Source organism: Lepidochelys kempii, chromosome 1 (genome assembly GCF_965140285.1).
Source record: "Lepidochelys kempii isolate rLepKem1 chromosome 1, rLepKem1.hap1, whole genome shotgun sequence".
Classification (NCBI taxonomy): domain Eukaryota; kingdom Metazoa; phylum Chordata; order Testudines; family Cheloniidae; genus Lepidochelys; species Lepidochelys kempii.
Genome location: NC_136380.1, coordinates 225,511,829 through 225,524,227, shown reverse-complemented (window position 1 = coordinate 225,524,227; position 12,399 = coordinate 225,511,829). Strand labels below are relative to the sequence as shown.

Genomic DNA, 12,399 nt, shown 5'->3' with positions numbered 1-12,399 from the left:
TACGTGGCTTGGGGATATGGATTTTTCACACCCCTGACCAACATAGTTAAACCAACCTAAGACCAGACCTAAGTATTACTCAGTTCTGAGTTTTAGGTCACATTTTTCAAACTTGTTATCTAATATTAGGCATTTAAATAAGTGACCTGAGTTTGAGGGGCTGGACACTTATAGCTCCCCCCCAAATTTGTCCAAAAATTTTCATTAGTGTATCAGTGAAGGCTCCCAGAGATCTGAGGCAGCAAATCACAAAATTCTTGGCCAAGATTCAGGGCCAGCCTTAGGGAAAGTGGCACACCCTGGGTGAACTTGTATTTTGGTGCCCCTGCTGCCTCCCCTGGATCCCCCTGCTGCCTCGCCTGGATCCCCACACACACCCTGCATCACCCCAGCCCCTGCTGCCTCCCTTGACCTCCCCCATCCATCCCCCATTGCCCCTGGCTCCCGCTGCCTCCCCACCCATAACTCCTGGCCTCCATTGCCTCCCCCCATTCCATGAGCTCCATTACGTGGCCTCACACCCAGGCCCACCCTGCTCATTGCCTCTTGACCATGGCACCCCCCTCACCATGGTGTCCGGGTGGTTGCCCACCCACAAGGCCGGCCCTGCCAAGATTCCTACTCCCCAAGGTTGCTGTGAACTCAGCAGTCCTTACAATGACTGCCCTGTTAGTATCTAACACATGGCTTTTCAAAGGGCTGTGAAATACCCGCAGGTTTTGTGAAGAAAGTTTGTGTTGGGTCTCCCAGGGTCTGCCCACAGGCAAAACTCCACCTGCCTGAGATGCCAAAATGAGACACCACTCACCTTGAAGACATTCAGACTAGGACTGGTCAGAAATTTTCCAATGAAAATGCCTATTTGTTGAGCCCAAAAAATTTTGGCCCAAAACAATCGGGGTTGGATGAACATTCAAGGAAGGTATCCCACAGAGCCCATCTTGGATTCCTGATGAACTGCTGGGCACCCCAGTTTTTTCTAAGGTCCACAGCTCAGGGGCAGAGTCCTACCAGGAGATTGCCCGAGGACTGGGGAACCCAGTGATTCTAGTATCTGCGGCTCAGGGGCAGTCTGACATGCCAGGACTTCCAGAGTTTCCAGGCTCCCTGTTATGGGTCGGGAGCCTGAGAGCCCCAACTCTAACTGGAGCTTGGTTTCTGGATCTGTATGAGGGAGCCTGGAAGCTCTGAGAATCCTGACCTGAGCTGGGGCTTTCAGGCTCACTGCCATGGACAAAGGAGTCTGGAGCTCTTGGGGGCTCCCAGGGTCTGCAGCTCTGAGGCAGCCCCACCATGCATACTGCCCTGGGGCCAAGGATACCAGGGCTTCCAGACTCCAGGCCTGCCCAGGAGTCAAAGCCCTGGTGCCCCCTGAGTCAGTCTGCAGGGAGTTGCTGGGTGGAATTCTCTGGTTGCTGGGTCACTCTCTCTAAGTTTTCATCCGAGGTTCTCAAAGTCCTTTAAAAACACTGGTTACTTGTCATCAGACAGGAGATCATTTCACCCCCAGCAAATGCAGCCATCTCCACATGGAAACACAGCAGCTAACAGCACCAATAAACCCCATGCAACAGTTTTAGGACAAAGTGAAAATGAGTAGCATACCCATTGAAACAGCTGGAAAGGCTAAGGTAAGGGGAAGATAATTACCTAAGCTGGAATTTGACCAACCTTGTCCTTATGACAAGTGCCACGGGGAGCTTCAATGACTGCAAATGGGCAGAGTTAGAGCTGGTTAAACAGTGGGAAAAATTCTTCACAAATTCTCTGGCAGGGAAAAAAAATAGTGAGTTGCTTTGTTGACTCTGGTTCAACCATCTGAAGAACTGGTCCAATGGGGAGGGAGGAAAATAGCTAGTTGCGAATACTATTTGAAGAGCAGCCCACTGGCTGTGTGGAAAAAGGGATGGTGATCATCAGACTTGCAGCAGGACCAGGCTTCCTAGAGCCAGCCTAAGACTCTGATTCAGTGCTGACTGAGAGGGAAAAAGACTATCCTACTGAGTTACCTTCCTGCAGCACCCTAGTATATTTCCTGGACATTCTGCATTCAACTATTGCTCAACCCTGCTTAGGCTGGGAGCGCCAGAGTGAGAGCAGTATGTCTCGTGGGTAGGGCTCTGGGATGGATGCCAGGAGCAGAAATTTCTCCTGCTGTATGACCTTGAATAAGGTACTTCACCTCACTCTCTGTTCCCCCCTCCTGCTCTTTGTCTTGTCTATTTAGACTGTAAAATTCTGGGGGCAGAGACTGCCTGATACTATGTGTTTGGGTATCACCATAGGGCTTTGATCTTGGTTGGGATGTCTGGGCACAATTGCAATACAAATAAATAATAATGGCAGGATAACACCACAAGAGGGATTGTCAGCAGCATCTAAATGAAACTGATGTTTACAGCGGGCTTTTTTGTCAAATGCATTTCCAGCTATGTTACTCTGCATGGGGCCCAGGCAACGTGTATCTTATTACTTAAAAATCCTTTATTTCCAAACCGTTTGCTAGGCACAATGTATCAGGCACTAGGAGAAATGTTTTCATGAGCAAGTCATTGCTTATCTGTTCTTTTGGCACAAAAATTGATAGAGTAGGAACCCAGCACCTGGAACTGAGCTTGGAAGTGCACAACCAGGCATTCCATCTCATTCACAGCTGAAGAAATGCAATGGAAGATCCCTTTCGGGATATATGCAGCTGTGGTCCAACGTGAGCCATTCACAATCTGCTGTTTTTTCTGCTGGGCTAGAGAAAGGGAAAAGTACAAAAACAAGTCAATGGTTAGCTAAAGAGAAAAGGAGGTAGATTTAAAATGAGAGCTGGTGATAATGAATGGCTGAGTGATGTGATTAAAGGGGAGAGGGCATACTTTTTTAAACCAGAAAGTTGTATGTTTTATCTCTTTCCCCTTGCCTCAATCAATCACTCTTCTTTTGAGTTTGCAAGCTCTTCCAGGCAGGGACTGTGTGTGGGTAGTGCCAAGTACATGGTAGGTGTTACTGGAATACATATTTATATTCAAGCTTGCTGTAGCCCAAGGCTGCCAACAGATTGCCTCAACATCAAATTCAGGACACTGCAGGTCCCAGGAAATAAATTGTTTCCATGCATTTAACAACAGTGCTTTGAACTGTTAATGTTTTTTTAAATCCAAATCAGACTGGAATGCAGTGGATGTATGAAACAAGAGAAGTTGTTTTTAAAGGAAAACAGCAGTGACTAGTTAGACCTTAACTAGATAGATATTTACTAAATAAGAAAATATACTCTCTCTATAAAAAGGCATTTTCACGGCAGCTTTCCGAAATGCCTTCCAATGTTTCAGTATCTGCATCCAGCAAAGAGGGCTACTGTGTGTCTCACTTGGCTGCCATTTTAATGACACCAAGAAGCCCAGGGTCGCTTGAATTTGACTGGAAAAATTCAGGCCCCGTCAGAAAGCAGTGGACGCACTTTTTAAAAACTAATGGAATTTACCTTTGTAAACAGTTTTGAAATTCATTGGGGGAAACTCAAATAGCTTTGATCACCTCTGTGAATAGAGATAAGGTCTGAATTCTGCACTGCCTTACACCTGTTGAAACACCACATAAGTAATTTTGAGGGAAACTCTAGGGGTAACACTTTCAAAAGCACCTAACTGACTTATGAGCCAAGTTCCATTTTCGAAAGTGACTTAAGAGTTTAGGTCCTTTTTGAAAATGGGACTTAGGCTCCCAAGTTACTCGGGCATTTGTGAAAATTTTCCCCTAAGTCACTGAGCTAGCAAAAAGTTGTCATTTACCAGAGTTTTTGCCAAAGAAGGGAGTCTCTGGTGAGACTGTGCACTTACCCATACACAGCTCTTGGCTAGGTAATACAAATGTAAATTATTATTATTTTTTTAAATAAAAGAATAGTGTATAAAGTAATGAGGCACAGCATGTTTTAGTACATAGTGCACAGGACTGGGAGCAGAGGGGGAATTCTGATATTTCAACATTTGTTTTTATCCCCAATCAGGAAGAAAAGTTGAAATATTGAAATTTGCCATGGAAAAAAAAATTGGATCAAAATGAAACATTTCAATATTCCTGAAACAGAAATGTTTCCTTCAACTGCATTTCCCCATTGGGACACATTGCCTCATGGGAGTTGTAGTTCGAGAGCCTGCTGTCCCTATTCTCCCCTACAGGCCAGTCTCCCTGTTCTGACTACATCTCCCATGAAGAAAGAATGAGGGGCAGAACTACAACTCCCATAAGGCAGTGTACTACAATAGGAAATCAAGATGGGTGAGGTAATAGCTTTTATTAGACCAGCTTCTTTAGTTGAAAGCGACAAGCTTTTGAGCTGAAGAAAACCTTGTCCCTCTCATATCCCAGGACCAAGACTGGCTACAACACTGAAAACATATAATAGGGTAATGCTGTTTAATGTTGAGATGACTTGAAACAAAACATTTCAGGTCAGTTCAACAAAACAAAATATTCCATTTTGGTTTTCCTAATGGAAAATAGAAAATTTTCCAGCAAAACTGAAATTTTCTCACTGAAAACTATCATTATGTGGCAGTTACACTTTGCATTCAAATGGTTTTCCCAACCAGCTCTCAGTGAGCAAGACATGGCAACTGTGCTCTCTGTTATGTTTATCTATGTACAGTGTCAGTAGATGGCACTCCAGAATAGTTAGCACTGCTTCTGGCTTTTATAAGGCCCTGTGTCAAAGCTCTGTCCTTGTCTCCATGGGTCCTGCATTTCCTGGCAGATTACACTAGCCTCAGAGGCTCACTGTGACCCTCCACATAACCCTTCTCTCTCTAGAGACAAGGGTCACAGCTGACTGAGCCATTTTCATCATAAGCCAGCGAGGGAGGTGAGGAGAAGCTATCCTCCCTTGCATAGTCTCTGTTGTCTCCCAGTCTCAGTGATTAATCAGGGGGAGAAGCCCAGGCCCACCCTCTACTCTGGGCTCCAGCCCAGGGACCCTAATAGTATCAGCTATGGTAGCTGACCTTTTAGAAACATGACACATACAATTCCCTGGGCTACTTCCCAACAGCAGCCCCCACTTCCTCAAGCTCCCCTTCACCCTTACTTCGGCCTCCTTCCTTGTGCCTGATATGGTGTATACTGCTCAGTCTCTCCAACAGCACAACTTCCTCCCACAGCTCCTGACATCCACACCCACCTTATTAACTGGGAGTCTTTTAACTAGTTTCAGCCAGTCCCTGACTGGCTTCAGGTGTCCCAATCAACCTAGCGTTCTCCCTGCCTTCTGGAAAGTTCTTAATTGGCCCCAGGTGTCTTAATTGACCTGGAGCAGCTGCCATTTAACTTATCCTGGTACCAGGGATTTGTTCAGCCTGGAGCTAATATATCTATAGCCATGTGGCCTTTCTCGGTCACAGACCCATAAAGCCTATTGTTGTACACTGCAAATGACTTCCCTTGTACAGCTCTTTACATCTGTTGTGACACAATGAATCCCTAGTTTCTGATCCTTGCTCTACCACTAACAACTTCTGTGCCTCAGTTTTCCCAGCTCTAAAATGTGGATAATAAAGTTTCTGTTGTGAAAAATAGTAAATTAGCCTTCTCTCGTGCAAGTTACTCTGCACGGGTGGCCACCTACGTCTGCAAGGGGCTCCACTGACTTCAGTAGGGCTCTCTACAGGAGCACAAGAGTAACTTGGAATAACTTGCAGGAGTGAGGCCTTCATGCTGCTTTGAAGATTTAAGGTTTTATGTAAGTGCTAAGTCTTATGATTAATGGAATAATAAATGCAAAGAACCAGGAAGATTGAAAATCCAGTATTCCCATCTCAGAAAAAAGCCCTGGTGCACACAGATGTTAGGCCTTAGCTTAAATGAAAAAAGCAACTTTTATTGTACGCTTAAAAAACAACAACCCTATAGCAATAATGCCCAAAGGAATGCAGAGAAAGAAATCCCAAAGTTTCACAGCTGTGTGCCTTCCTCGAAGTTGAGGATTTTATTCCATGCATTTCTTTGGGTATCGTTGCCCTCATTTAATACAAATTGACAAAGTTTGAATATATTAATGATGTAGGGTTATCAGTCTGCCATCTGTGGCATGCATTTAGGCTTCCACCCTCTGTTCCTGCACAAAGAGCAACGGTTCAGCTCATTCTTGGAGCAGCGTCTCTGGTCTGAAAATTAGTATTTCTCACTTACTAGGAATATGCTACAAAAGAGCCAGTCTGCAGTAATCCAAACCAAAGTCATTATTGTCGCCGACCCATGCGTATACAATAATTACCACAGACTGGAACTGTACTGCAACAATCTTTGATCCCCTTGATTCATATGGTTTCATACAGCTTGTGGTCTCCAATTCTATAATCCCATTTTATAACATTTTGCCTTTACAGCCATCAACTACAATGAGTCAAGTGCATAAGAATGTCTTTTTATTATTACTCCTCTCGCCTATTCAATGTTTGTACAAAATGTTCCATTTTAAAAAAAAAAACAGGTATCTAGGTTTGTGCCATTGTTCTAACAGGAGGAAGTAAAATATTATGCACAAAATGAGAGTATACAAAAGGAAAACAGGGTTGCTAATGCCATGAGCCTTAAAGCAATGCAGGGAGCATAGGAAAAAGCTTTGCTGTGGGTGAGAGATTTATCATGTATTTAGGCAGAGAGCAAATAACGTGCACAACACATGCTGTCTGAAAACTGGCAAGGGTAGGACTCAAACTCAGTGTAGATCGGTGTTGCTCAGCAAAATGAAAAGCCTCTGTGGGCAGAGGGACCAGCACAAGTCCTATACATCAAGTAAGCCCTTGGTGCTAAACTTTCTTGCACCCGCCTTATGCTTTCCCTCTACATGATTGAATTTCAGCCCTCAGTGTAGCTGCACCAAAGGAAACCCCTAGAATAGACAAGGAAAACTGGGATTTTCCTGGATGTTGTTTATCCCTGCATGAAATTGGGATCAGCTCCACTGGTGCTAGGGTTGCCAACTTTCTAATCACACAAAACTGAACACCCTTGCCCCATGCCCTGCCCTAATGCCCCGCCCCTGACCTGAAGCCTCACCCCCCCACTTACTCCATTCCCCCCTCCCTCCTTCTCTCGCTCTCCCCCACCCTCACTCACTTTCACCAGGCTGGGGCAGGAGGTTGGGGTGTGGGAAGGGGTGAGGGCTCCGGTTGGGGTTGCAGGCTCTGGGGTGGGGCCACAAATGAGGGGTTCAGGGTGTGGGAGGGGGCTCCAGGCTGGGGCAGGGAGTTGAGGTATAGGAGGGGGTGAGGACTCTGAGGTGGGGCCATGAATGAGGGGCTTGGGGTGCAGGAGGGGGCTCAGGGCTGGGGCAGGGGGTTGGGGTGTGGGAGGGGGTGTGGGCTCCAGGAGGCAGTTTGAGTGCAGGAGGAGGTCAGGGCTGGGGTTGGGGTGTAGGAGGGGGTGAGGGGTGCAGGCTCCGGCTGGGCGGTGCTTACCTAAGGCGACCCCTGGAAGTGACCGGCATGTCCGTCTTCTAAAGCGGAGGGGCCAGGGGGCTCTGCGTGCTGCACCTTCCCGCAGGTGCTACCCCCGCAGCTCCCATTGGCCACAGTTCCCTTAGACCCACTGCACCAGCTACTGGACTTTTAGTGGCCCGGTCAGTCGTACTGACTGGAGCTGCCAGGGTCCCTTTTCAACCAGGCATTCCGATTGAAAACCGGACACCTGGCCACCCTAACTGGTGCCCACCCCTGCTTCCCCTAACTCCACTAGGGCATTGCACTGGTGCAGCTGCGCCAGTGGCTAAAATCAGGGCTAACTCCAGGTGTTGACATCAGGTTTTGGCAGATGTAGGGCTTTGTCCTGTGCCACCGCAGCTTTGTCACTGGCTCTGGTGGCCCCAGGGTAAAGCAGGAAATGACTTTCAAAAGACAGTTATTTGTGCTCTGAAGCTCATGCCTGTATTTCATTAGTGACCTGGGGTCTTCAACAGTTTTTTTTAAAGAAAATACACTTCTTCAATTTCTTAAAAATAAAAGCCATCTCACTAGGCCTCTGGAGAATCGTCCCACCTAGAGGGACCCTGGGATGGGAGAGAGACCTCTGTGGTTCCCATACCACTCCACACCCTGCCCTCCACCCCAGCAGCTGACACAAGGGAAAAGGGAAGTGTGACAGTGATTCCCAACTAATAGAATGACCCCTTGGGGCAACAGCAGCTGGGGTCAGAAGTCCATCCTGATACAGACTGACTGAGGAACAGGGGGAGCACAAAGGTATCTTAAAGACACTTTTGCCTCGCCCCTCCTAAGCTGTGCTGCTGCTCAGGACCTGGTCCAAAGATAAAGATGTACAGAGCTGACACCCCTCCCACACTCCCCCCAACCCAAAAGCCAAAAAATTAAGCTTTTGGGGCTTTTTTGAGGGATCTTCTCCCTCCCACCCCCCGGACGTGCAGTAAAATGAATAATGCCCAGGATGGCTTTTCCGCTCTTTTTCTCTTGCTTTCTTCCCTCTTCTCCCACTCTGTAACTTTTGAAAAGTTGAGGGAATTTTGAAAAGTTAGAGTGGCAAAGTTAGAGCTTAATTTTGCGATATGTCCCTCTGTAATTTTTTCAGAAGTGGAGAAGTTTTGAAAAGTTACAGAGTGGAAAAAGGAAAAGAGAGAAGACAAAAAAGTAGAGCCTCTCCCTAACCCCAGATATCATTCAATGGCCAAAAATGGGAGAAGGGGGAGGGAGAAAGGGATGACAAAAACTTGAATTTGTGAAAAAACTGTGGTTTTTGAAAACCTAAATGAAAAATGAGGCAAAAGTTAGGAACAGAACCTAAACTTGGTCTCACCCATGCTCCTACCCACTTACACATCACGTTTTTGTGACTTGGGCAGGAATGTAATTTGTAATCAGGCTGTGTCAGTTAAACTTTAACTAAACATGTCTGTTATTTTTCTGTCCTTCCAAAGCTGATGCCCCGACCCTGCCCTCCCCCCACTCAAGAAAAGCCAAGTAGAGTCATTGTGATCACGGGTATAAAATATTCTCCCTCCTCCGTGTTACTCACATCTATAAAATTGCAATATTTCTTGATGCTCTACTGAATGTCTGATCAGTTTCATTCTTTCCCAATGGCTGACTGAATCTCATTCTTGTCTTATGAGTTTGGTTGTCAGGGGGATATGGCTATTGGTTAATTTATGTTAGCTATTTATGAAGGGAGAGGCTTTTATTTTTAATATGAAACTTTTGGTTGTCTGCTCGTCGGCCTTGGAGCCAGAAAACGTGAGTAGGAAGTGATGAAATAGCAGCAATTACGTAACCGATACCCTCGGAAGTAGGGTCTGCGGGACACTGGGATTAGAACTATCTGCCCAACAGGTGTCACAGCTGATCCAAATCTATTGCTGATCTGTTTCTATCAGACTGTAAAACTGAGGCCTGGTCCACCTTATGTAAGCAGGGGAATAGTCCCGCTCTTGTGGGGAACTTTCCTGGCTTCTGCACTACCCCGGTGAAGTGGGCTAGCGAAAGGATCTGAGTCCTCGCTCCCACTTCCTTTACCCAGTGGCCTCCCTGCCCTTGAGGACTCTCCTTCCACTCTCCTGTCTGGCAGAGTCCTTGTAACCCCAACAAGGCTGGGCCCAGGGTTCCTGGGGGGCTTGACCCCCAACCCTGCTGTGGTCACTTAGGACAGGAGCTAGGGTGTCCCCACTCTGGGGTATTCTCTCTGCACTGGGCACTTCTCTGACCCACTGACCATTACATACAATTTAAAGCAAATGCAAGTTATTTAATCAACAATTAATTTAAAGAAGAATAAGGAAAAATAGGAAAGGTTAAAGGAAACACATCACCCCACTCTGTGGCAGGGAACATCACAAACAGGGTCTCTGGAATGTCAGGGCAGTTCACAGGCTGTTCCTTGTAAGTCCCAGGCCTCCTTCTCAGGCCCTGGCTGTGCTGCAGGGATGCTGTGGGTCAGACATTTGCTCTGGTGGTGGCCACATGCTCTCAGGCTCTCACTGGTAGGACCCTTCTTCCCAGTGTCGCCCCCGCCCTGTCGGGGTTAGATCCAAGCCTGGCCTGCAGAGCCTCTTGGCTGAGGTGTCTTCCTGTGCTGGGCCCGCTGCCCAAGGTCCCCCTCGCTCTCCCCAGCTGCTCACCACACCCAGCTCCGCACTGCTCCAGCCCCAGCTGCACCACTCTGTCTCTGCACTGTTGCTGCTGCTCTGCCTCCAGCTCCCTGGGCTGCTTCTCTGGCCCCTCTGGCTCTGGTTGCTGCAGCTCTGCTCCCAGGGCTAGTCTGCTCTCTCTGGGCTGTGCCTCTGGCTTTGGAGCTGCAGCTCTGCTCCCAGGACAGGGTCTGCTCTCTCTGGGCTGCTTTTCTGGTCCCTCTGGATCCGGCACAGCTCTGCTCCCCAGCTCAGCTCAGGCCCCTGCTTTCTCCTTAGCTTGGCCCCACTCTGTCTGACCCAGGCAATTCCTGCTCACATGGAGGACGGGACCTCCCTGGCCTCCTGACTCCCTGATTAGCCTGCGCACCCTGTCATTCAGGCTGACCTGGAGCATTGGCTTCTCCCCATTGTTCCTGGGGACTGTCAGTCTCAGGGTCCTGATTTCCTATAGATCCTTCCCCTTTTAATACTGGGAGCTAGCCAACCAAAACACCCCACTGACTGTTAGTAAGGGGGCAAACACCCTCCACTTAGGGTGGTTTGTTTTGTGCCACGGTTGTATAGTTGATATGTGATCTTGGGTTTTGGTTTGTTTGATGGGTGTTTTGTTTTTTGCTACATTAATTACGCAGGTAGAGTGGTATAGTTAAAACAGCAAAACAAACCAAAAAACTAACCAAACAAAGCTAGTGTGGATACAGCTATACTGCTATAAGTCACCTTTATAACTTCGTCCACACTAGGATTTTATGCTCATATAACTATTTCAGTGAAGATATCACCGCCCTAACCAGAATTGTTCTACCTATACAACTTTTCTATTGTACTCAGACAAAGGTTTTTGTGTCTTTAATTGTATAGAATGGACCATTTTTAAAGTAAAATTATTTTCACGGCGTGATTTCGTTTCAAGCTAAGCAGGACTTCACTATAACTGAACTAGCATCTTGTGTATTGCAACAATTTGAAACAACCTGCCACTGTTTTATGAGCTCACTGTCAACTGAGTTTTGTTATGAGTTCACCAGGTGTGGCTTTAACTGAAGTTTTCTTAGGCAAACATTTCACTTAGGTGAAGGAATTATACAGACTTTGATTCTCTGCTAGCTGCTGGAAAAGCCATCCTGACACCACCCCAACTAAGGACACTAGCCAGATTTCATCCCCACCTTAAGCTGCCCAAGGATCTGAATAACCCCTGACCAAGGAGAAACCCCCCTCTCACCTAACAACCTCCATGGGCTACAGCCCAGCAAGTGCTTCCAAACCTCGCCCTTGACAAAGGAGGACACTTATCTAATACCATTAGTTATAGAAGAGGCTCCCGCACTCAAACTCCCCCAAGCTACCACAAAAAACCCTCTTTGTGTATGAAATGTATAAACAAAAACACATCAACAGAATATTTTCAGGCCTTTTTTTTTTTTAATGGCAACAGAAACCTGTTTTTATACAAGTAAACATTCCCTTGCAGTCCTAGCAAATCAAGTTAAGCACCAAGAGAAACACAAGAACTGAACAGAGCTACCCTGATTTATACCAGCTGCTCCCTTTTAAAGATTTGTGGGTGAGGCAGCCTCAGGAGTTCTTTGGCTGGCTGAGCTGAAGATACAGGATACATTTAAGAATGGGGCAGTACCAGCTGGAGCAAAGCAGTCAGCTCAAGTAGAAGGCAAACAGAAAATGCAAGGAACCCAAGAGGTATACACCAAGGTAAAGGGCAGGAGGGTGGGTAGCTACCTGGCATAAGAGAAGCAAGATGGAAAGTCTACAAAGAATTTAGTCTGATTTCAGTCTGAGGAATAAGAATGGAGGGAGAGAGAATGTGGACAAGAAGTTCAAAGTGAGTCTCTTGTAAGTATGTGTTGAGGGAGAGATTCAGTTTTATTGTTAAGAGCAATGTGGAAAAGGCCAAATTCTTAGACTAAAGGAAAAAACACCCCACTGTGAGGTGCTCAAATGATGGTGATGAGGGGCATTTTCAGTATTTTAGACAAATCCCATGTAATTATGGCAACATATGATCCAAAAAGCAAAGGCTGGCCCTGAGACAGATGCAGTCAACAGGTTATAATAGCCACAGCATATGCAATGTTTTGCTAGCACAGCTTACTGAACATGTTGACACATGAATGTTCTTGTCTTGCAGTGGTATAAAGTCTGATTAAGACAGATTGCAGGGTTAAAAAATGGTGAGTTTCATTTCTTAGGGAAGCAGGTTAATGAAGTCATTAGAGGAGCAGAAGTCAGGTTAAGTAGGTTCTATTCTCAGA

At 46.5% G+C, this 12,399-nt stretch overlaps 1 protein-coding gene across 1 annotated transcript in view; it reads right to left on the bottom strand.

The window, feature by feature from the left end:
• Positions 1 to 2,486: 2,486 nt before the first annotated feature.
• Positions 2,487 to 12,399, bottom strand: part of LRP6 (LDL receptor related protein 6) — a 242,877-nt gene continuing 232,964 nt past the window's right edge. The window contains exon 23 of the mRNA XM_073315558.2: positions 2,487 to 2,743. Coding sequence (XP_073171659.2) covers positions 2,644 to 2,743 — 100 coding nt within the window. The 3' untranslated portion in view covers positions 2,487 to 2,643. The remainder of the gene's footprint in view (positions 2,744 to 12,399) is intronic.